Source organism: Exophiala spinifera, assembly GCF_000836115.1.
Source record: "Exophiala spinifera strain CBS 89968 unplaced genomic scaffold supercont1.1, whole genome shotgun sequence".
Classification (NCBI taxonomy): domain Eukaryota; kingdom Fungi; phylum Ascomycota; class Eurotiomycetes; order Chaetothyriales; family Herpotrichiellaceae; genus Exophiala; species Exophiala spinifera.
Window position 1 is genome coordinate 6286 of NW_015622513.1, and position 24297 is coordinate 30582.

Here is a 24297-nt window from a genome sequence, read left to right on the forward strand (position 1 = left end):
CTACTACCGAGTACGGATAAAGGAAGGCCATGAATAGATAACGGCTTTTAAAACCAGCTTTGAGTTATATAAATATTATGTTATACTGTTTAGATTAATTAACGCCCCGGCATCTTTTTAAGAACTAATTAATAACACACTATGAGAATATCTCGACGACTTCGCGATTATATACTTAAACGATATACTTATATTCTCGAAGATGTATAAAGAATATATACAGCATGTTTAAAAGGTTCTAAGGAAACTTTAGGAAAAGAATCTACCATTAAAACTTAATAAGTATAAGTTTCACAAAAAACGGATTCGATTTCTAGGCCATATTATATTCGATAAAGGTATTAAAGTGGATCCCAATAAAATAGCGCTAATCAAGGACTGACCAGAACCCAAGAATATTACGAAAGTACAGTCTTTTATTGAACTACTTAACTACTACCGAAGATTTATTAAGGGATTTTCGAAGATTATAGCGTCTTTAATGAACCTTATCAAGAAGAACGTCTCGTTTAAGTTCGGACCAGAATATAGAAAGGCATTCGAACGCCTTAAAGAAGTCATCACAACGGCGCCAGTACTTGCGATATTTAACCCTGAGCTGGAATGCTAGGTAGAGACAGATATATTAGATAAAGCGATCGAAGCCCGCCTCACGCAAAAAGGGCTAAATAGTAAGACCCAAATAATCGCGTACTTCTTAAAGAGAATAACAGGGCCGGAGCTAAATTACGACATCCACGACAAGGAACTACTCGCTATCATAGCATGTCTCAAAGAATAAAGAGTATATCTTGAAGGCGCTAAATATCAAGTTCAAATCTACATTGACCACAAGAATCTATTATACTAGATAACCACAAAAGAACTCAACCGCAGACAGATTCGATAGGCCGAAACATTGGCACTATATAACTTCAAGATATATCACGTTCAAGGAAAAGAAAATACTATGGCAAACGCGCTCAGCAAACAGCCAGATTACATGGAAAACATCAAACCAGAGCCCATAATAGTACTCAAGGAAAAAGATAGCGCCTTGATCTACGTAATACCTAAGATAGAGATACTGGCTCTTATCGACATCGAGCTAACAGAAGAGCAAAAGAAAGAAATCATCAAAGGACGACACGATAATAAGTTAGCAGGATATCCAAATATTAAGAAGACACTCGAATTAGTCACGAGGGACTTTACCTAAAAAGGGGTCAAGAAAGACATAGCAGAATACATTAAGAACTGCGATATATACCACAAAGCAAAGCACGTAAAACATAAGCCCTACAGATTACTCTAAACACCAACAATATCAGAAAAGGCGTGACACACTATCGCATTAAATTTCATCACAAAGTTACCAAAGTCTAAAGAACCCCTCATAGATATGAAATTCGACAGTATACTTATGATAAACGATATCCTAACTAAATATACAGAATTTATCCCATATAAGGAGTTATCAACAGCTAAAGACTTAGTGTACACGCTATATAAGGACATTTTCAGTCGACATAGAATGCCGAAAGAAATACGCTCGAACCGAGATAAGCTATTCATATCGCAGTTTTAGCAATCGTTAATGGACCTCACGGGAGTCCATCAAAAGCTATCAACAGCTTTTCACCCATAAAGCGATAAGCAAACAAAAAGAACAAACCAAACGCTGGAACAGTATTTATAGTGTTATATCAATTTCTAGCAAAACGACTAGATATAGCTATTACCTATAGCGCAATTTGCATTCAACAACAAAGCAGCAACAACAGAAATGTCACTATTCTACGCGAACCACGGGTTTCACCCAAGAATAGACAAGAATATCAAAGATATCAAATTAATTACAGAAAAGGCAGCAATCTCGGTTAAGAAATTACAATCACTACACGAACTTTTGAAAAAAGAACTTAAGAAAATATCATAAAAAATAGTTGAAAGCTTAAACAGATAAAGATCTAAGGGACCAGACTTCAAAGAAGGGGAGATAATATACCTTCTCAGAAAAAACATCAAAACACAATGACCATCTAACAAACTAGATCACACCAAGATCGGACCTTACAGAATCAAGAAAAAACTTAGACCGATAAACTTTGAGTTAGAACTACCTGGAGGAATGAATATCTACCCAGTTTTCCATAAATCGCTTCTTGAAAAAGCACCACTAAACGCCAAACCAGAACTAGTGCTGATACATAAGGAAACCCAACAACCAATGTACAATGTGGAAGCTATCCTGAACGCCAAAGTCGAGAAGGGACAACGGCTTTATTTAACAAAGTGGTTAGGATATAGACATAAGGAGAACACTTAGGAACCAACGAAATATCTTTCAGACGACATGGTTAGGCGGTATCAGAGGGAGAAACAAAGAAAACGGCTCACTAATAGAGTGCGACGTCTATAATGAACGATCAATGAGAATGAGGCCAAGAAAATCGGATATAAACCCAGGCTTCAGTTCGAATATTTGCTCTAGTTAGGCATTGTCTATTCTCACAAAAATAGTGGATAACACTACGAGAGAAAAATTAATGTGGTTTAATTTGTTCAAGGACTCCAGCTCTTACATCAATATTTTCTTCTGTTTTTCCAATAAATTATTAGCCTCACGCTAGAGGCGCTCGCGCTTAGCGTTGACTTCGAAAAGGGCCAGTTGCATTCATGTAGCCTCGGCTAACATGCACTAAATCTCTTTACCCTTGCGCCGGGACGCCTTGGTCAAGCGATTACGTTAAGCAATTAACACATCAAACTCCTTAGCTAAGAAAGTCCCATCATATTCTTTCACTCCCTTCTTGGTGCACGAAGAGCACTTCGTGTAGCTATCCAATATAAAGCACAACGAATCTAAGTTTTGATAAGGAGTATAGCGACTCATTGCGAACTTTTGATGACCTAGGGTCTCTATTCGGACAATTGCGGTGTGACGACGGGAAGTGGAGGAACGGCTACTTTTCGACACGCGAAACTAAGGCATGATCAGCCATGAGGAAAGAAACGAAGAAGGGCAAAGGGAAGCGCTCACCTTATGTATATTGCGGACAACGAACGAGTTTAGGAGAGGGAAAGTGTTACGAACTAGGCCTGCGAGCAGGCTATATACAAAGCTGTGATGACAGCCAATCACTTAAGAGGCAGGTTACCCGAGGGCGAGCCACGGGACAGGGGTCACGATATAGACAGTCACGTGGGTACCAGGCAGCCTCGCTTAGTGTGGATCAGTGAGAATCAGTACGCTCAGGACTGAGCGGCACTGAGCAATACTGAGCAACGCTGAGCACGTAGGAATATATATACACGGTCATTTCATAGCTTTACTACGTAGTCAACTTCGTTCACGATCATACCCATACGTTTTGGTTGTGATCACTTCGCTCTAGTACTCGCTTAAGTACTCCGTTCTCAGCGACCTCGCCTCCTATACTTCCCACTTATCAAGGAACGATACGTGCAGTGACACCCTGGGTGGAGCGAAACGTAACAACCTGTAAACCTAACTGTTAGGTGTTGTTATGTATATACTTTTTTCTTTCTCAAAGACAGCCGATCCGTTTTATATATATTGCCACTTTTCCTTTCCTGGTGTTACGTTTCGCTCCACCAGGGGTGTCACTGCACATATAGTTTCCTGATAAGGGGGAGGTATAAGAGATGAGGTCACTAAGAACGAAGTTCTTGAGCGAGTACAAGAGCGAAGTGATCATAACCAAAATATATAGGTATGATCGTGAATGAAGTTGACTACATAGTAAGTCTATATAATGACTGTGTATATATAACTTGTAGAATCCATAACTTTCTTAGGCTTTATAGGCTCTATAAACAGAGCCCGCAGAGTTATGAGAGTTATCAGGCTCTGTGCCTCTTACTCCTTCCTGACAGAGCCCCCGGTCCTGGCCGGGTCATGTGATCCCTGCTTCGTTAGTTCACGTGCATTGGATGTAATAACGCTGAGTGGCTGTCGTCACAGCTTGGTCTGCGGCCTCATAAAAGGCCTAGTTTGTAACACTAGGCTTCAGGCCATTTTGCTGATGTACTACTTAGGTACTTGTTATGCAACGCTTAGTTCTAGACGATGTTTGGGGGCCACTTGAAATATATTGACGAGTCTGCCCTCCCTCTTTAGGAGGGAAATCTCTATCTATTATATAGGCAAAAGGAGCGTTCTTTCTCTCTTCGAGGGAGGGCTTTCTCGCCGTCGCACAACGCGCCGCACGGAGCCATCGGGCGACGTTCTATCGGGCGACGTTCTAGACGGAGAGAAGTCCTCCTTGTGAGGCCGAGAATATAGTCATATATAGTGAAATCCAGTGAATTAATGGTGTTGCAAAAGTTGTAAGGAGAGTGAGGGCGTCGGCGTTCCGCCGAGGGCGCTAGGCGCTAGGCGTGAGTATTTGACTTGTAAAGACGGTCATTGGCAACGCCCGCAACTCAGCCTAGTTCAACAGTACTGTACCTTGACTAGGTACAATAACTGTAGATAGCTCGCGAACTTTCTTTGCCATCATTGTCTAATTACATTCTTGTAAATATTTGAACTCTACAGCATGATTATCGATCCACAGCACATATATAGATATATACAGGACCCTTCCCTTCCTTCTAGCTGTACCTACATCGATACAGATAGGTGTGCCAAGTCGGCACACCTACCTTTCCGGGTGCCCGTCATCACGGGTTTGTATGCGGCTATGGTTGTGGCGGCGTGAAGAATTGATTGACTAACTAAAAGTGAGAGAGTGACTTGCCGCTATATATACATAAGAGCATGTAAGCCAATGTAGCAACCGGGAATAAGTAGTACCGAACCCGGCGCTAAAATCACACGGCCTGCGGCCAGGCCGACTTATAACAGAGAGGCATTCTTAGTATGGCAAGTGAAAATGGTTTAGAAATTAGCTTTACTGGTGGGGAGAGAATTGTTCTTGAACCTCAACTAGGTTCACAGGTATTTGGATCTTTGTGCTTTATATTCTCTTGTCCCCATCTATTCACGGCGTCATGCAAAAGCTTCAGTGTACTTAAGTCGTCACTAGCACCGCTTTTAGGCTGTGATAGTATGGCCTGAAGAACCAATTTCGCACTGTTCGTCAAAATCAGAGCTGCGAGCTGACCCGTCTCAACCCGAGTAGCCACTGCCATCGCTAGCAATGCACGAACCGAGACCACTGACGGAGCAGCTAGCAAAACCTGACCTAGAGCTTTCGTTGCGTTTCGATGATACGCAGACGCGATATCGGACAGCCGCAAAGCAGGCGAGTCAACTGTCTTGGCTCGAACTGCGAGCGCAATAGTTGCGTTGATCAGTACCCATATTGCAGGATTGGACCCTGGATCTTTCGGGCATTCTCGGCGTTGTTGATCAAACAAGGCTGTGAGTTCGAGACGGCTCGCGACCACGCTACGCGGGAGCGAGATTTCTTCGAATGAGGCTTCAATCAAGTATCTTACTATATTGTCTGGTAATATTGATGTGTATTCGTCCCTAGAACGTGCTTTGTCGAGAGCTGCTTGTACTGTTTCGAGGTTGTATTTAAAGGAGTGCGGTGCCAGAAATGCGGGAAGTTTTGCAATGAAGAGGTCCTTGCCGAACTCTGTCGATTTGATGCACAGTGGTTCGCAAGTTGCCGTAGACAAAGAAGACTGCATCAGAGGGATCATTTGATCAGCCTTGCCATGCCTTTCCCTGGTAATAATTCGTTAGATGCTTTTATCTTGGTGTGTACCTTTCCTACTTAATGGGTGACAGGTCGACTTACTTTTTGCCTGCTCCACGAAGGCGTCGAACTGCTGGATATGTACAATCCGCACGCTGCATGGCACAAAGACTACATTTTGGTCGATCACCATTGCATTTCTTCTTGCGAAGCTTGCACCTGTCGCACGCCTGTAGCGAGGCTCAGTAGTGGTCAATTTTGAGTGGCGAGAACCCACTATATAGGTTTTTGCCCAACGCGATTCATCTGACATTGCTGTTTACATCGAGGCAAGGCGATCTTCAGTGCCCGAGCGAAGCTGTTGGTAAAGAGACGTTGGCGGAAGCAATCTACATAAACTGAACGGATTGAATGCGCCCGGCCTATTACATACATTTCAGGGTTAGCGAAAGAGCCAATCCAATAGGCTCACGTCGGAAACAAATTTTCGGGGAGGGGTGAAGCATATTAATAATCTAACGGAGGCAAATTCGCTAATTCGTTATCATCAGCGTTAACTCCGAAACACTTGTTCGCCCATTATTTTGCTAATGTCGGGACACTACACTCTTACTGTCGCCGAAACATTTGCTTCCGTCGGGTTTCTGAATTGCACCGATGGGAGATCTTTAGATAGAAATTGCGATAGGTTGAACCATGTTTACTCTTATTTAAAGAGCAAACGTACGAATGTCGTGCAGACAACTTCTATTCATCGACCACTTCAGTTGACCTTATGTTCGTTCAAGGCAGACTTTGACTCAAAGTTATTGTCTAGTTATCTCGACTCTGTAACTCGTCTATTTAACTTATCGCTCGCGAACCATCCAACGCTTCCACGCACGCCGATATGTCTGCTTCAGGAAATCCCGGAACAGACGTCCACTCGATTACAGAGCTCAGACAATATCTTCCGGACTCGGGAACCAATTTCTTATGGGGAATCACCGGCGTCTTCCTGCTTGTATTTGTGAGTTTAATAGGATATCGAGTTAAAGTTTCTGGTTTTGACCATGCTTACAGCTCATCGTTCTGATATTCTGTTTCACCGCTCCCGAAAGTGATCGAGTATTCCACTATCTCTATGTTATTTGCCTCCTGGTTGGAGCCGTCACATACTTTGCTCAGGCTTCCAACTACGGATGGGTGATAGTCGGCTCTTTTGACGAGACATCGAGCCAATACAGTCAATCGCAACTCTTTTTCTGGGCGAAATACGTCTATTGGACTGTTGCGTGGCCGTCTGTCTCGCTGAGCCTGGGCCTCCTGTCTGGTTTGTCCTGGGTAACTATGCTCACCAACTTGGCCATCTCGTGGATCTGGGTTATCTGCTACCTGGCTGGAGCTTTTGTTGAAGACAACTACAAATGGGGCTTTTTCGGTTTCGGTACTTTTTCATGGCTTATTTTGACGATGAGTACCCTCAATGAAGGACGCGAGGCAGCCCAGCGGGGAGGCATTCAACGTGACTACTTGCTACTGGCTTCCTGGTCAAGCTTGATATGGGTGTGCTATCCGGTAGCATACGCTCTATCTGACGCCAGCAGTACCATGGACACTATGGGCGGTGTCATCTTCTTTGGAATCCTTGATGTCCTGATGGTTCCTGTCATGTCTCTAGCTTTTCTCACACTAGGCAGAGGATGGAATTTCCAGAAGTTGCACTTGGCAGTCAGCGCAGAGCGGTACAACCAGGAGCGGAATCAGCTGAATGATGACTCAAAGACATCTGGAGTTGGCGGGTTACAGAGCTCAACAACTTGAGGCAAGAGAGAATGTCTTTTGCAAACATCAAACAAGAAATGAGTGACCACGTTTGCTCTTATTGAAAGAGTAAACGTGCGATGCATAAAACCCAGACTGCGGGGGTTTTGTCTTTCTACGACTCTGGCGATGAGGCAAGATCAAATTTGTACTCCAAGGTTCTTACCCCGATTTAATGTGGGAGGAGCGCTTCAACTTTGGCCGTTAAAGATTTCACGCAGATCTCAATAGATATATCTGAAAGCAGACAAGACTAAGCCATTAAATGATGTGACTCATGATCTGACTGGGGTCAGGAGCCAAAAGACAAGATAGCCATGGGCTTAATCTGCGATTCTCCCATATTCAGCGGCCACGCTAGTCTCCAGATTCTACTCTGACGCGAACTGGGCGGTGGCGTCTATCTATCTTCATGAGCCACCTATTTGACGAGAATGGAATGCATGAATATCAGGGGGGCTTAGGAGGTGGTATAAGACTATTAGTTTATATACCAAGATCCTTTACAGTTTGTGCCTTACTGGTCCATTAAGTACCTCACCAGTTGGGAGGCTAGTCAGAGTTAACATCTACCCCTTGTCCAAATTTTATTGAGGTTAAGGGAGCGAAGCGATGGGTGAAAGAATCTCTGTTCGATCTACCTGGGTCCTAGGGGATGTGATGACTATATAGGCACTAGATAGAGTGGCTGGTAGGTGGGAACGCAATTCAAGACCTGGTTCGATAAATTTAAGCTCTGACCAACTCGCTACAAGGTATCTACAGAGGCCAATATCGCTCAGTCAGCACATCAATCACTGCTTTTAATCACTGCATTCACAAGTGTTTACGTGGTCAAGAGCGTGAATAACAACGATGGCCTCGCCGGAAAATAGTTCATTCTTACTTTCAAAGTTTCCGCGGAGTTTTCGAATATGCCATTTTAGTAGAAACTTTCTGGAGCCACACTACAAGTGCCGCGGCCTTACATCGAGTTGAGGGCTTAGCCTACCCCGTAGGTATCATGTCACCAACCTGAGCCATAGAACTACCTCCAGAAATTTCAAGGAATGATGATTCCCAATCAATGCCATCAAAAGCATCACTCGCCCACAGCAAGCTGTTCTGGCCATCTTGTGGCTCGAAATTCTGACTCCTACTCCACCAGCCAGCCGTCACCTCGCCGTGGTCGAGTGGGTTGACTAGTGGCTGGTTCTCCCTGTCAATCACCGTATCGACAGCATTCTCGCACCATTCCTCGACCCTGGCTTTCTTCATCCGCATCTGTTCGGCAGCTGCGTCCCACATATCGTTCCCCCACACACCGCCTTGCGCCGCAGCCATCTCCTTCTTCGCAGACTCAAACCGAACAGCCATAGCCTCGGCGATACCCAGGACGTCTACACGGAGCTGGGGCTGGGCGAAGACTTCTGCCCGGAGCATGTCGAGCATTGCTTGAGCATAATAACTGGAGTCTGAGGTTGACACTGGAGTCTGAGGAGCGACCAGCACTGGGCATGGTGGAACGCCAATGAATGATGGAAGAGACTGCACAAGTATGGTGACGTCTTTTTGAAATAAGGAAGGGCTCACAGTGTCAGTACTGGAGAACTTTACCGCGGTCGGGCCACAAAGTCTCACCCACTCGACCAGGTTCCTGGAGGCATGGATGAGCTGAGTGGAGACAGGCTGGGGCAAGTAGAAGTAGGAACAGACAGGGACTGTGAGCCAGTAGTTGAACCAATCCTTGAGGGCAGCCGTGAAATGTGAGAAGATATCGCGGGGCCATAAACCTGACTGAAAGAGCGAGGTAAATGGCTGAGGAACAGCTTCTACAAGATATGCATCGGCAAGGAGAGGTGAGAAGAGGCGCAGTGAAGCACTGCAATAGTGGCAAGATAGCAGCGCTATAAACCCATTCAAGATTAGTGATGCGCTTGGGACTCGTACTCTTCGCAGGGGGTGGTCTTACAGTTTGTTTTGAGATTAAGTGGTATTTCGTTTCGAAGTCTATCCAGCTCTGCCTGAAAGGCGACTAGATATTCCACGGCCCCGTCCTTCGGAACACCTGTCAATTCACTGGAGAACTGATCCCCAGTGTGGAAATGGAAGATTTTCTCGGTGAGATGTTGAATACGAACCAGCTGTACGGCGAGCTGATCGGTCTCACATACAGCAGCACTCTCAAGTTCCTGCATACATTGGTCTATGTATCTTGTGTATCTCGCGGGTCCCAATTGCTTGACAACCAGCGCGGCGCTGAGGGGGCGACAGAAGTTAATGAGATGTCCAATGAAATGAGTTTCCCGGCTTACTTTGAAGTCATATACCAGACACCCAGAAGGGTTCTCCTTTCCTCATTCGTTCTCGATTGCGGTTCCTCGTTACGTACGAGAGCGAGACGATGATGCTCCTCCCGGGCCTTCAAGCCGGGGCAGGTGTTCAGATCGAGATCTTCCATCAGGCTGAGTGCTAGATGGACGAGACTGTTATAATGGGCATGGCTCATACAGAAGTAATGATAGAACCCCAGGAAGATTAAGATGCCTTGGAGAAGGTCTAAGGACCGCTCAGATTTCATCAGCATCGCGTTGCATATATCCTTGAAGACGGCGCGACTTTGTCCCCGCATAGCCGTCAGATATCGGACTGAAGCCACCATCCTAATTACCTTCATGAGAAACGGCCGTGTTTCATGTAGTTGCTTTGAAGTCGTCTCAGGTGGAATCACGACAAATGGGAAATATGAACAGAGCTTATTTGTGTAAATGGACAATAGAGTTTCGTCTGACTCCGAAGCTGCAAGATCGGCTTTGCCGATAGGTGCCTTACACGTGCATGAAACAGGTGCGCTGGAGTCGAATTTGGACACTGGGGTATCCAGAACCAGGTTCTCCTGATTTGGCCGGTCTTGAGCCCGGGATCCCGCAAGATTTCCTGACTCGCTGCGTGTTGATATGCTAAACGGGATCGGGTAGTCTCTCTCACCGGACGTATCTAGAGCCTCGAGAAGACTGTTCAGTCTCTCTTCCAGCTCGGCTGCTTTCCTGTCCACATAATCACTTGTCAGGTAGATTCATGAGAAGGTGCAGCAGAGCCAGGCGAGGAGTGGCCCGGGCACATAGCAGGTTACCGTTTGTCTAGCAACGATGTTGGTAGCATCATGTGACACGCGCCTGCTGAACAACACCTCGCTGAAGAGTTGATAAATAGTGAAGCTATGGGAATCAAAATATCTGATGCAGACATGGATGCGCTTTCAAATCGTAGAAGGAGAGTCAACATACGAGCGATTGGGCTGTCTTTTCTTCCGCGGTCGCTGAACTTGGTCACAGCAATCCTGGCTGAGGTCGTGGCACCGGTCACATTTCGCCTCTCGAACCTTTCTTGAGCGAATGCATCGTGTCTTTGCGGCTGCGCAAGGGGCACATGCCTGGCCCCATTTGGCGCTACGGGCTCGCTTTGGCCTGTCCATGCTGTGGAATTCGGTAGATAGTTTGCCAGATATCTGTGTATGTTGAGAAATTGTAGATTGACTCTTCTGAGGCGCCAACAAGAAGCCTCCAGAATCATGAGAGGAAGGGGAGAGCACTAAATTGCCTAGACTTTTCTACGAGGGACATCTGGCGTCCGGAGTTTTTGTGAAAATTCCGAGCGATCCTGATCACGTGGATTGTCAGCTCAGGCTTAAAAAGCCCATCATGGCTCAGATGAAACTGAGAAATACGAAGAGAATAACAGCGAGTAAATTGGAATCATCAGAGCACAATTGTATCTTCTTGATTGTATCTTCTGCCTCTGGATATTACACAATCGCCGCGATGGAGCCGTCCTCCCTCTACACCCTTTCCTCACACGAAGCTATTGTGGACGCCTTCTCCCGGGCCGTGGTTGGGTGCGACAATCATGACGCGGAGCTCTTCAACTCTGCCTGGGCCGGAGAAGATGTTTCGTTCACAATCAACGGTACTGATAAGAAAGTCCTGCCCAACCTCACCATCATCCGGACACATGTACTCGACAGGGTCGGTCCTATGGATACTACGCACAGTATCAGCAATATTCGCGTGGTTGCTAAGGATAGCGCGGACACTGCTTTTCTCACGGCGACTTCAATGGCACAGCATTGTCCGCCCGGAAGGGGCAAGGAGCCAGACGGGCCAAAATTCATGGTTGCCGGCGAATATTCCGCTGATGTCATCAAGGTTGATGGGATATGGAAACTGAAAAACTGCGCATTAAAAGTCGTCTGGACTCAGGGAGATCCTTCTGTAATGGAGAACCGTGGTTGAGATTCGTTGAACGCGGGTCAATATCAGGGAGTGCGAGTGGTTGATGCAGCAGTATATCACGCATCACATTATGTTGCATGTGACTTCCTTGGGGACAATGATGGATTTTGAGAGGATCTGGAGATCGTTAGTGCATTCTGTGCTTTGCTCAGGTCCTATTTGACATGTTATGACTCCGTAGATAGTCAAGACTAATCCGTGCAATGGGCAGGATCGGCTTATTCATCATCCCGTGTCATGCCAGACAAATGGCAATGAGAGAGCTGCGTCGAGCGTTAAACTCGCTGCCGTGCTTGATCCATCGTAGGTTGTGAAGAGTTTGACTCGAGAGCGAGCTCTTGGTCCTCGTCTAAAAGTCCTTTAATTTGTCGGTAAATCGCTTCAAGAAAAGCTATTTTGTTATTCTACTCTAGGCTAAAAAGTGGATCTAGGAAGGTGTTGCTAAAGTCCACCGCTCCAATGTTAAAGATGTCCGGGTTGAAGTCGTCCTGGAATAACGTGGTGTAGCTTTCTGGGCTCGGCGTAAGAGAGCTCACTAAAGAATTCTGCGAAAATAATCTCTTCTTGGGCTCAGTGCTTGTGCAGCGAAAGATCTGGTTGCTCTGGAGATTCGCTCCGGCGAGAGCCTGTTCGTGGGCCAATGCATCAGATATGCATCGTTGGTTAAGGTCGTCGGGCAGTTGCTCATGTGGTGGGCAAAATTCCGGTGCCTGCTCCGTAGATGAGCAATCTTCGGAAGTGGCGCTTTTCTTTCCAAACCAAAGAATCTGTAATAGCCTACCATAGCGGCATCCGACATGTTGTTGACTTGTTGCCGCTTGCTGGATAGTGCTGATGAAGCGTCTTATCAGACTCCGTACTTCGCGTTGTTCGACTCCAGCAACCAACGCGCCGTACATTTCCGCTTTATATAAGAAAACAGCAGAGTAGATACCGTATCTAAGAGGGTCAGCTTTCTCGATGTTCAAAAAGAACCAAACTAACGCACAGGTAGTATCGTGTTGGCATATAGCGTAAAGTCATTGTGGGGCTCAAGTCACCCACAAGCCTCAGCACCATTTTCGACGCTCGAACAGCTTCAAATACGTAACGCCCATCTGGAGACGCCGAGACGCCACGAGGAAAGAGGAACGATCTCCTGGATTTCATTGGCTGTTGTCCCTTCTTCGAGGTCCTCCGTGAGGCGGCGGTCCTAGTAATGACTGCTTGAAACGAGAAGGCAGTGATATAAAGACACAGATACTCGTACATGATGGAAAGCGTGCATTTGAGCCTGGAGCTGACGTTTAAATCAGACCATGCGGCCTGCCACATCAGAAGAGCCTTCAACAGGTCGTCAAGATATCGGCTGTAGTCTCCAGCGAGGCTCATACCCAGCGTCCTAGCACGAGAAGAGTAAAGTATATCGTGGGAGTTGTGGAGGAGTTGTGTGAGCTCGATGGTTGCCTGAAAGATTGACGCATAATCTTCTTGGTTTGGACGAGCCTGGAGGCTGGGGAAGTCGTTCGCTGTGAGTCTCGTTGACAATGATGGTCCTCTTGACCAAAATGACTGGCCCATGCGAACAGAGATTTGCCGGTCGGCAAGATACACAGCTGATGTGTGACTTAGTCAAACACTCCAAGACTCCTCCTAGGGAGGACTTACATGTCCATGCAATACGTTTCCGCTCTAGCTCCTCCCCACATTCATCAACGAGGTTATCTCGAAACGACGTTTGGTCAAGTCGAAGAAGGTAGGCATGTCGAACAGCTTGGCCCACAAGAGACCAGGCAGTTCCGTCCTCTGCGAAGATTCCACTTGATGAACCTGAAGTTGGCTGGCTATGGAATGCACTATCAGGCAGCCAGTCAGACAGGAGCAGCAGACCTTCCACTGACCCAACGCGGTGAGTCCACGGCAAGGCTAACATGACCTCAAGAAGCAATTCCTTCATGTAGTCCCAACAATACTTGTGAACATGCATCCACGGAGTTTCATGCCTCGACGCAACTGTGAGCATAGCAGTCAGGAGAAATGGCTCTTCTGCAGCAATCTTGTCAATGTTGGGCGTCATTAGGATATGTGATGGGACGATGGGAAAGAAAGGATGATATTTTGTGGCGTATCTTTAGTCTGTTAGCCTTTACTTATACCATGCCGACTTACACTGACATATGAACCAGGTCTTGGATCGAGGCAGGGGACAAAAGTCCGCTCTCAATCAGCTTGTGAGGTGAGATTTTGGTCGCACTCGGTGTAGATGTATGAGTCGAACATTCCCTTGCGCCATCATTTGGTGGCGGACTTGGAGTAAAGATATCAAAACAGCCTGCATGTTTTCTAGTTGCTTCATCCTTGTCGTTGTGTTCTTTCCCCTTCTGCGAGCCGGCCCTCTCCAGGATGTGAAGGGCATCCGAGGGGTTGCGGAGCTCCGCACAGATTGGCTCTTCGTCCAGATCTTCAGAAAACGCTCTCCGGATCACAATGGGCTGGTCTGGATACGACCAAGCAGAATCTCCTACTCTGCTGTCGGGCTTAGCTGAGTCCAATGACTCTTGACCTATCGCGCTCGGTTTACGACGAACCCTGAAGCGGCTGTAGTCACCGCCTCGTCTTGAAGGGGCCAAGACGCATTTCTGCCCGGTGCGATAGCATTCAAGGCATGGCGGCTTGCCAGCCTCCCCCACGCCGCTTCTGCTGGCAGTCAGGACGAGCGAAAAGAGGGGCTGAAGGTGTCTTACAAATCACATCTCGTCTTTCTGCTTCGGCAGCGTTCACAAGCACGATATAGTCGTCTCCCAGTACCCATCGTCATGATCCAGTATCATTCCAGAAGGCAGCCAAAAACATTCTTTTGACTATTCAAATGCACAACGTGGGATGGTTTTGCGGCTCCGGATATGAAGCGGGAGAGATGTCGTTCGGCTACAGTCGGCAACTGTTCTGTAGTTTCGGGATGCCGGCTGTAGACGGCATTTTGGCCGCTCATTATTGGCAGACGCACAGAGGGAGCCTAGACCGAGAGCACCCAAACAAACTTACAAGTGTAGAATCGACCGGGGAGTTTATTGTTCGGATAGATCGAGAGAGAGAATGTTTGAGTGTGCAACTGCAGAAATCAAGCGGCAGATAACTGTGTTCTCTTTCCGAGTTGGCGATCACCAGCTCCCTCCCCGATCTAACCCTAAGGGTAACCCTCACCACTGTCAGCAGAGCAACATCGAGCGAAGATCTTTTAGTCGTCAGTTTTCGCCGGGAGCGTTGGGAGCCCAGGAACGCTTGGTTCTCATGAGCGTGTCCACTATTCTACATGACGGATCGACACCTCCAGAGAGGCTTTCGACACTACCGGGATTATGGTATTAGACACAGTAAGACGTTTGCCTTCATATTCCCATCTATTGCCGACGGAATTAGGGTTTCAGCTTGGATCTGCAAGGAGGCCATCCTTGACCTACCTTTGTCTATACAAGCTCCTTCTACAGCCGACGGCTACGTCTGATACTCACAGCCAACGAAGTTTACCAGAAGTCTTCTACTGGCATGAACCTCTCCACTCATCCAGGATGGGTCTCCAATTGGCCCATCAATCCATTCTGAAATGACTTCCGATCTGTGTCTTGGACCGGCGGTCCAGGCTGTGCAAGGCGAATCCGGTTATAGATGGCTTATGTGAGAGCAGGTATCAGCAGCCTGCAAAGAACTTTTAGGGCTTAATAGATTTATATATATTTTAGGCATTCAAAGTCATCGTCGACCGATATACACGAGCCACTCAAGTCTTCCTTTCCAATATTTCAGCATATACAGTCAATTCATAAGACTCGATCTCCGTCTCAATTAAAATGCCTGGCATCCTTTCAAACCCCAAAGCCGACTTTGACCATATCATTGTAAAGAGGCTTCATCCAACCTTTGCAGCTGAACTTAGCGGCGTCGACTTTTCCAAACCATTGTCTGACGACCTGTTCAGAGAAATTTTGGCCGCGGTGACCGAGGTAAGTCAAGCATGTAGCCCTCCGCTCTCAGAAGCAGCGTGGCCCAAGAGAATGCAGTATGCTGACCTCCAACTTGCCCAGTATGGTGTCGTGGTGTTCCGTCATACAAGCCTCACCGATGAGTCCCACCTCGAATTTGCTCGAAAATTTGGAGAGCTCGACGACGTCAAGCCGTACGTCAAAGCAGGCCGTCCAAACCGGCTCAAGTACGACGAACTATTCGACGTCAGCAACGTCGAAGTGGACGGTACCGTTCTCGACCCTGAAAGCGCGAGAGGCCAGGCCAATAAAGTGACTCTTCCAAGTTTCGTTAGCAATTGCACCCCCGCTAACTGAAACCTCCTCAGGGCAACCATCTCTTCCATGTCGATTCGAGTTTCAACCCCCGTCGAGCGGGATATTCTCTCTTGCTCGCCCACGAGCTGCCTCCTCCTGGGATGGGCGGACACACAGAGTTTGCCGACACGCGGACTGCATACGATGACCTCCCTAGCGAATTGAAGGAACAACTGAAGACTCACAACTACATCGCTGCACACTCGACGCACCACTCCCGCAAACTCGCATCACCAGAGTACTTTGCTCACATGGATCCGCGTGACTACCCTATGGGCCGACACTACCTGCTGCAGCGGCACGAAGCGTCCGGCCGAATGAATCTCTACATCGCGTCTCACGTCCATCATATCGAAGGGCTGGAGCCGGAAAAGTCACAGGAACTGTTCGATCGGCTCTATGATCACGCCAAGTCCGACAAGTACACAGTGGAAATTGAGTGGGTATCTGCGGGTGATCTCGTCATTTGGGACAATACATGCACTATGCACCGGGCAGTGGGCGGGCCATTTCTCCGCAAGTACAGGCGTGACATGAGACGGGCAACTGTGCATGATTCGAGCTCTCAAGCATGGGGCCTTAACGAACATAGTGATGTCAGAGTTGGCTTACCATAGCATATAATTGTATGAAGGATAGTTAGTCACATCCTTTGGACCATAAGACTTTGTCGATGAGAGCCTTGTACCCTGGAGAGCCACCTTATGTGTCGGCAGTTGCTAATCCTCTCGTTCCCCTCTCCCTGTGGTAATTATGGCGTAATGGAGGTATCTATTACTTCCACTTCTAACCTAGTACGTTAAATACATAACCTCATTGTTTTGACTCAATCTATCTTCGAGGTAGACATAGAGAGTTGCAACAAGAATATCTCACCGTCATGGCAATGAAGCCATACCTGGCTTTGGACTATCGATGAATACCTCAGTTCAGTCCGACTCGCTGGCGGCTGGGGTCATCGAGCCATCCTGCGCGATCGCCTTGACAGAGTGCAGCTATGCCAACCCCTCTGTAATTGTCTTCCATCCCCCTCGGCTGGAGAAGAAGTATCCATGACTCCCAATATCGGGAGCTTGAAAGTTCGGGCTGTACATAGCACATCAAAAGGCATTCGACCTCGATATGTTAGCCAATCCTGGACTCGTCCAAAATCATGATCGATGGGCAGTCTGAATCCATCCGTCTCATGGAATTACCATTTTTTTCTGTTCCCAAAGCTTTCCATTGCTGTAATTACGTAGATCGTCTATTCCAGCAGCAACAGCTACTGCAATGACTGGTTTCAGTTGCCTGGCTACTTTTAGATGCTCAGTTGTGCCGAAGGGATCATGGCCACGTGAGGTGACTTCATGCGCAATGACGAGAAAGTCTGTCGGCGGCGGAGTTTCAAAACTGACCATAGATAGAAATTTATCTTTATTACAAGGTTTTTCGAAAAGAATAAGATAATCGAGATGATTAAGCAATAATAATTTTATTTTTAAATGTAAAAGACTTTAAGTTAAATTTTTACATGAAAATACAATAGTGAAGAGTTATAAAGTGATTATAAAGACCGAGGTTTATGGCTGCTGACTCGTGGCACTGACGAAGTCTTGCAGCGCACCACGGAACGTTTAGCACGTCAAGCCTCCAGAATTGCTGTTTAGCATCATCACGCCCTACTATGTAAGGGTATAGCCACCGTCAATTATGATATCTGCCCCTGTCATATACGGTCATGCGTCACTTGCAAGAAAAATATATGCCTGAAATACTGTCAACTTCACAGAACCGTCGATAAATGTAAATTGCACAAACCGCCTGAAGTTCCGATGCTTTTGCCATGCGCCGAGCTGGTATCATGCGAATCCAGTCGTCAAATCGTTCCTTAGTCTGCGATAGGACCACTAATTCCATCGTTAGCATCCATAACTACTCCATCGCGCTCTACACGAAATGAAGCATACTTTCAGTTTCAATAAAACCTGGGGAGATCATATTAACCCTCGCGCCGAACTGCACCCATTCAACCGCCAGACTCTTTCCCAAATGCACAGCGGCAGCTTTTGAGGCATTGTACGCAGCCTGTCTTTGGGGCACATTCACCAAAGTCGCGCTGACGGACGCCGTAATGATGAAATTTCCAGAACGCTGTCGCTGGAAAATTTTGCCCGCTGCCTGTGCCGTCCACATTACGCCGTCGATGTTGACGCTGTTATTAGCTGCCCAGGTGTTCTCTGTGTACTCAAGACTCGGGATATCGGCGCACACACCACTGTTTGCGACGACGTTAGCGACTCTTCGATGCCAAGGTAACAGGGAAACAAGGAATATAAGCACTGAATTCAGGAAACTTGTCACCACACATCAAATATGTCTCCATTGGCTTAGAGATTGGAGTTAGAGAGATGTGTAACAGAACAAATTTCTTTCCGTGTTTGAACCAGATATTTAATTAACTTATATCGAACGTCAAAGTAATAACGAGGCTCGTGCCTTGACTTAGATGCTTTTATTATCGATGTATTCGGCTCTAATGACTTTGGAACGAATGGACCATAGAGTCTAGAGTAATATTAGAATGCTTGGCTTTTGATAAGTATATAGAACGAATCGACGTGACAAACAATACAATACTATGCAACTGTTTATCAAATACCTGAGCCAATTGATGCCTTCTTGCAACTGATGAATCTGTCCCGTCTGATCGCGATAAGAACCTCGGTGGAAAGAACGACAACAAGCCTTCAAAACTGCAGGTATAGACCCTCTTTTCTGTATCTGTGAAGTCACACCTCCAACGATGTGTCACAGCAGCCCTTCGACGAACAGGTCTCGCTTGACTTTTTGACAACAGTATACAACACAAGCGAGACAGAGAGTTTCTTTAGGGCGAACTAAACGACAGAGCATGAGATCGGAGTTAGAACTTATTCAAAGTGCCGGTTGTACCAATGATTACATATTCAAGCTGGCGTAAAGTTGAAACTTGACAGTGCCGCTAAAGTTTTTGATACTACATTCATTGTTGAAGGAACGCACTTGTTTAGGTGGCTCTGGGCATCCAGCGTGAATACGAGGTACATCCCCCAGCCTGATGGATTACCGCAGATTCTCATAATTTGACTACGTACCCGTGAGCAGAGAACACTGTATTGGTTGTGTAAAAAAATGAAACCTCCGGCAACTGAAAACAGTGCAGATCGCAACTGAAAACAGCTATCTGGATCATTCTCTCTCCATGTCAGATTTTGTACGCAGCCGCTGCTGGTTACTAAGCGACTGTCTCTTTTCAGTACCCAAATCTGAAGCGAGGATTTATTTGGTCCGTCATATCATCCTCGAATGCATGCTCAAAACCCTCTGTAAATCCTGCCGCATCACGTTTGGCGTTCGTGTGGACGCAAAGGTAATAGTAAGCCAGGATAAGAACGACCATGACAGCTTGACAGACGGTGACGAAAGTACAGCCGGTATCATAACGCGGAGCCTCTTCGGTGAGAAATGTGAAAGGTGTGACAAAGTTCCCTGAAGCAAAGTCCGTCAGCGTCATCGAGTTTTGGCATCTGAAAACCTTAGGTGGGCAACCTACCGATGCAGTACCCCACGAACATTCCCGCAGACGTCAGTGTACGTTTGGTATATCCTGCAGTATTGATCATGGCCACATTCATAAGGATAGAGTACGCAGCGGGAAACCAATTGATCCAGTATAGCGCAAAGAGTCGCCCGCCGCGGTCACTAAGAGGTAGTTGCCATACCAGCAACACTGCTAATAACATGAAAATGGCACATACCGTCAACGCACGAAGTCGTAGGTTGCGTGACGCAAGAAAACCCAAGGTTGCGGTTAGGCCCAAAGTGGTTATAGTGCCAACAACACCAATCGGGATAGTGAGCAGGAGCGCATTGAGGCTAGTGAAGCCCATGGCTCTAATGAGTATGGGCAAGAACACCGTGCTGACGCTGCTGGCGGTATTCATCAAGAGGGCGATGAAGAATAGAAGCCAGAACTGTGCACCGCAAAGCAGCTCACGGACTTGCCAGGACTTGAAATGAGTATTTTTGACGCCAGTGTTGTTGGACCGTAGCCTGGATACAGCGATGAACTTTTCGCGCTCGCTCAGACGCTTTGCATGGACAGGATCTGGCTCCATGAAGAAGAAGATCTGCTTATGTGTCAGGAAGAGAAAAGGTATTGTGGATACATGAAAAGGCACCACCAGTGCAGGAGGATAACAGGATAAGTTGTCACAGTTGGTCTGACAATAGTACGGGTACTCACTACACCAGGGTTAGCAATATGTCGAGAAGGGGCTTCCAGTGCCGTTGAGACGTACCAACAAAACTCCAAACGGTTGTAAGAGAGCCTGCAAAAATATACATATACCTCCAAGGCGAGAGCGACCCGTGAGTTTTCCCGAAGCCATAGTTGATCAGAGGAGCAGGAATCGCCACCATGGCAGCCGCAGAAAACCACAAGCCCTATATCGATCTCGTCAGTCATTTTGGGAATTCAAGAGGGCGACCCTTCTCACCTGTCTGAAGCTTTGCTCGCTTTTCTTGTACCAGCTACCCACGACTGTCATCCAGATCTGAACGCGTCAACTACGTACTTCTACCGAATATTTGAAAGAATATACTCACCGGAGAGACACCAGATTCTAGTAAGCCAAGGAAGAACCGTTGTGTGTAGAGACCCTTGTATGTAGTGCATAATGCTGTTGACAGCACACAGAGGCCCCACACAAAAACAATGGCTGTTATGACGATGTGCACCTTGAATCTCTGCGCTAGGAGAACCTGGGGGTAAACACCGACAATGTAACCCAGGTAAAAGATAGAAGCCGACCATGAATATCTGTTTCCGGTGAGTTTTAGATCCGCAATAAGACCAAAGATCGCCTGATGGCACAAGTCAGCTAAAATCGATTGGAAAAATCGTCTTTGGGCAAAATGAGAAGCGGACTGGATTTTACGGGAGAGGTTTTGCAGCACACAAGGATTGTAAGGAACATACAGCATGAGAGAGCATATATTTGTCGTAGAATTGAATGGCGAAGGTAATCGTCAGAATTACCAGAAGTCGACGATCAATCTTCCTGACAAGGCGCTTCTCCTCGTCCTGGGTCCAGTTTTGGTCGCCTTCGTAGGTAGCAAAGATTTTAGTCGCTTCATCATTGTGAACAGTGTCAGCAACCTTTCCTTGATGAGCATCTCCTTCGAATTTATCGACAACGTCAACCGAGAGCTCAAGCTGAGCTCTTTCTGGTTTCATTTCTCGTTCAGCCATGTTGATTTACACAAGTGCAAAACACTCTGCGTGTCGAGGACGTAGAGTCTGACGAGCGTTGAGGTGAATCCGTATGCCATAGAACGTTCCAGATCAGGAGGTAGGTTGATGACTATATAGTCTGGCCGGACCTGGGAGCCCATTACCCCATATGCTCCAAGCCCTCTGATGTGGCGGGGTTGCGGGTGACACAGCCTTTCCCGGGGAACCTGGGCCACAAACTATGCCGAATAGGAGGTCGGAGTTGATGTGGCCCTTCCTGTTGCCGACACTTCGTAAAACAAATACATTGGATTGGAGCCTTTTGACCAAGTGCTAACTTTTCACGGCGTTTGGGAGAAGCTGACGGGTCACAAAAACATCATTGACGAGATGACCATCAATTCCCACCAAATTCTCCGATCCTTTGCTTGCAGATTTTGTCCAAGCGACGCTCGGGACAACCACACGCCGAATGAACATACTGGGACTAACTTAGCTTTGTGTGTAGCGACTCTTAGTGAAACTTCAATAGTTTCAACAATCCCGTTCTTGAAGGTCTTTCAGTCTCTTCTAGGTTCTACTAATCCTATCTACACTGTCAACAAAGGTTCTGGCTGTGTGCTTCTCACTTCACTTCATAGCATCTGAGAGAGTTCGGAATGGATTTAATCTAGCCATGTTCTTCCGAACGCAATTATGATGGCCACGGAGCGTTTCATGGTCACATACGAGTTGCATCATGATCCGGTCCGTTGCTTGGCCACCTTTCTGGACAGTATCGTCCGCGTTCTCACCAAATGTCGGCTTGTTTTTGTGTATAATATAAGGACTGGTAGAGGCGTTAGTTTCCTAGGACTAGAGGGAATGAGCAATTTTCTGTTTGACGCACTGAGATCCTGCCTACTTCTTTGGTTGCCTCGATTTGAGGGCTCAGGAACGCAGCTTCTGCGTCCTTGTGTGGTTGGCTAGATTTCTGCTATTTACTATCTATAATATCCCCTCAGTAGCAGCTGTCAGCTTTATTTTCACCCTTTCGTGGTTCGATCGGTATGGTTTCTAACTCATGCATATATACAGGAAAGCCAGCAGGAGGTTTCGACGGACAGGGGTTTCTCGCCGCCACCCCGATTGACTACCTTGTATGCCACACTGCCCACAATCGAGCGCAATTTACTGGGCCTTGTGTTTCGCTACAATTCTTGCCACATCATCCTCATAGCGCTTTGCATCCTCCAAAGACGGGTCTCTGAAGTTTGCAAATTTGCTGATGCGCTCGCGCGTGCTTTGATCCCGGGGGGCAACAGTACACTCAAACTCGGCAGGTGCAATGATAGGAACCTGGCCAGCTGATTATCTTGGTTAGCATCTGTTCAAAGGATAATCAAACAAGTTACCAGTACCTGTGCCATTGCTGGGTCGAGGCCCAACAAAATCAAATGCCCAGAGCAGCCGGCTGATGATGATGAAAAGACTGGTCTCTGCAACATGCTGTCCAGGGCATTCGCGCCTTCCAACTCCGAAATTGTAATGTCTCTGAGCAAAGGCGTACTTTGGCCTGTGTCTGTCGTCTTTCTCAGATAGAAAGCGTTCAGGGATGAAATTCTCATGTTCTCTGTAGTACATGTCGTTGTGATGTATTGACCAAGTGTTGTAAATGACGGTGGTATTTGCAGGCACATCTTTACCTCTGTACGTGTCCTTCTCACTAGTTGCGTGATAGAAAGCGAGCACCGAGGATAAAGGCCTGCAAATACGGTAAGCTTGACCGATCTTCCCATTCTGGCAAGCGATCTCGACCGATCACAGAATCTAATTCCTTCTGCGCCTCTTTGACAGCACCAGGATTCAATAGAGTAGCCTTAAAGAACCATTGAAGAGTTGTTGCAGTCGTCTCGGCACCGGCCGCAAGAAGACCTGAGATAAGCATGCGTCGCTCGATTTCATCGAAAGTTTCGATCTCGGGACTTTGCAGAAAGTCTTTTACGAAACAATCCGGTGCATTCCCTTGCCGCACTCTAGCCTCCATGGAGCAGTAGAAGACACCCCAGAACTCCATAAGACGGTCAAGTGACCTTTGTGCTTTCGCCCTCCAGGGCGCCAACATATCTGGTAAGTAATCGAGAATCGGTATCCAATCGGCGAGATAGTGGCCAGGGCGCACAGCTTTCACTATAAGCGAGTTACTCCACGGGTGCGATTGGCGAGAGCCTTACCTGCAAACATTTCGTACATTTTATCTTGACATGCGTGTGGAATAATTGACGTTGCATCTGCAAAACGCGCTCCAAGTCTGAAGTAGAGTCAGCACATTGTTCAAACCTGACAAAAGGTCACTGACAGCAGACTGAAGGTGACGCTTGCTGAGAATCTGTGTACTTCAGTGTAGAAGGATTAAGGGTTTTCCAAAAACTGTGTCAAGGTTTGCCGACTCTCGTACTCCTGATACGGGAGGAAGATTTTGTTGTTTTGCATTCCAAGCAGACCGTGGACGACTCTGCGGTGTTTCTGTGAAATCAAAGCAGCATTATCAGCCTTGCACAGGCATTCGCAAACAAAGTTAAGTTTACCCTGAACTCATCGCCATATGTCATTTGACCAAGCCTCCCTTGCGCTACAATGCGTGCGGTTGGAGAAGATGACGGGCGAGAGCTGTATTTACCGCCCCGTTTTACAATCAGATCTTCGATCGTTTCGGGGCTGCTGAGAATTATTGCTTTGGAGCGGCCCATGTTGAACGAGAAGAAGTCGCCATATCTTGGAACCAGGTCAGCAAGCTGATGGTGAAGGTGACGACTCTTGTCGGGGAGCACGCCCAGCAGTGGTACACCTTTGGGTCCATCGGGCCATTTGTTTTCATGCGCCCGTACATAGGCGAAGATAAGCAGGATGGCCAGACCGGGAATGCCGATCAGATGGAGCATGGTTTGTGCCTCCTGCTTGGCCGCAGGTATCGATACAGACGAGTTGCAATCAATGTAATCTTGCACCGCCATTGA

The 24297-nt window shown here is 47.0% G+C and overlaps 8 protein-coding genes across 8 annotated transcripts; 3 read left to right on the forward strand and 5 right to left on the reverse strand.

The window, feature by feature from the left end:
* Positions 1-4929: 4929 nt before the first annotated feature.
* PV08_00002 (uncharacterized protein) lies at positions 4930-5815 on the reverse strand (the record flags this gene model as incomplete). Its single annotated transcript, XM_016374370.1, has 2 exons — positions 4930-5683; positions 5757-5815. The coding sequence occupies 2 exons, from the start codon at positions 5813-5815 to the stop codon at positions 4930-4932; spliced, it is 813 nt and encodes a 270-aa protein (XP_016239646.1).
* A 728-nt stretch (positions 5816-6543) lies between these two features.
* PV08_00003 (uncharacterized protein) lies at positions 6544-7457 on the forward strand (the record flags this gene model as incomplete). Its single annotated transcript, XM_016374371.1, has 2 exons — positions 6544-6663; positions 6717-7457. The coding sequence occupies 2 exons, from the start codon at positions 6544-6546 to the stop codon at positions 7455-7457; spliced, it is 861 nt and encodes a 286-aa protein (XP_016239647.1).
* Positions 7458-8444: 987 nt separating this feature from the next.
* Positions 8445-10911, reverse strand: PV08_00004 (uncharacterized protein; the record flags this gene model as incomplete). The annotated part of the gene is made up of 4 exons (XM_016374372.1): positions 8445-9343; positions 9409-9695; positions 9752-10483; positions 10724-10911. The coding sequence occupies 4 exons, from the start codon at positions 10909-10911 to the stop codon at positions 8445-8447; spliced, it is 2106 nt and encodes a 701-aa protein (XP_016239648.1).
* A 226-nt stretch (positions 10912-11137) lies between these two features.
* PV08_00005 (uncharacterized protein) lies at positions 11138-11728 on the forward strand (the record flags this gene model as incomplete). The annotated part of the gene is made up of 1 exon (XM_016374373.1): positions 11138-11728. One exon carries the CDS (start codon positions 11138-11140, stop codon positions 11726-11728), a length of 591 nt encoding a protein of 196 aa, XP_016239649.1.
* A 404-nt stretch (positions 11729-12132) lies between these two features.
* On the reverse strand, positions 12133-14519 carry PV08_00006 (uncharacterized protein; the record flags this gene model as incomplete). The annotated part of the gene is made up of 5 exons (XM_016374374.1): positions 12133-12667; positions 12717-13323; positions 13376-13836; positions 13883-14404; positions 14452-14519. 5 exons carry the CDS (start codon positions 14517-14519, stop codon positions 12133-12135), a joined length of 2193 nt encoding a protein of 730 aa, XP_016239650.1.
* A 1036-nt stretch (positions 14520-15555) lies between these two features.
* On the forward strand, positions 15556-16661 carry PV08_00007 (uncharacterized protein; the record flags this gene model as incomplete). The annotated part of the gene is made up of 3 exons (XM_016374375.1): positions 15556-15708; positions 15790-15999; positions 16056-16661. 3 exons carry the CDS (start codon positions 15556-15558, stop codon positions 16659-16661), a joined length of 969 nt encoding a protein of 322 aa, XP_016239651.1.
* Positions 16662-17762: 1101 nt separating this feature from the next.
* PV08_00008 (uncharacterized protein) lies at positions 17763-21319 on the reverse strand (the record flags this gene model as incomplete). The annotated part of the gene is made up of 9 exons (XM_016374376.1): positions 17763-17792; positions 17845-17933; positions 17994-18301; positions 19326-19554; positions 19619-20198; positions 20371-20511; positions 20565-20621; positions 20674-20931; positions 21047-21319. The coding sequence occupies 9 exons, from the start codon at positions 21317-21319 to the stop codon at positions 17763-17765; spliced, it is 1965 nt and encodes a 654-aa protein (XP_016239652.1).
* A 1152-nt stretch (positions 21320-22471) lies between these two features.
* Positions 22472-24294, reverse strand: PV08_00009 (uncharacterized protein; the record flags this gene model as incomplete). The annotated part of the gene is made up of 7 exons (XM_016374377.1): positions 22472-22647; positions 22696-23006; positions 23056-23464; positions 23515-23591; positions 23640-23669; positions 23739-23806; positions 23869-24294. 7 exons carry the CDS (start codon positions 24292-24294, stop codon positions 22472-22474), a joined length of 1497 nt encoding a protein of 498 aa, XP_016239653.1.
* Positions 24295-24297: the final 3 nt, after the last annotated feature.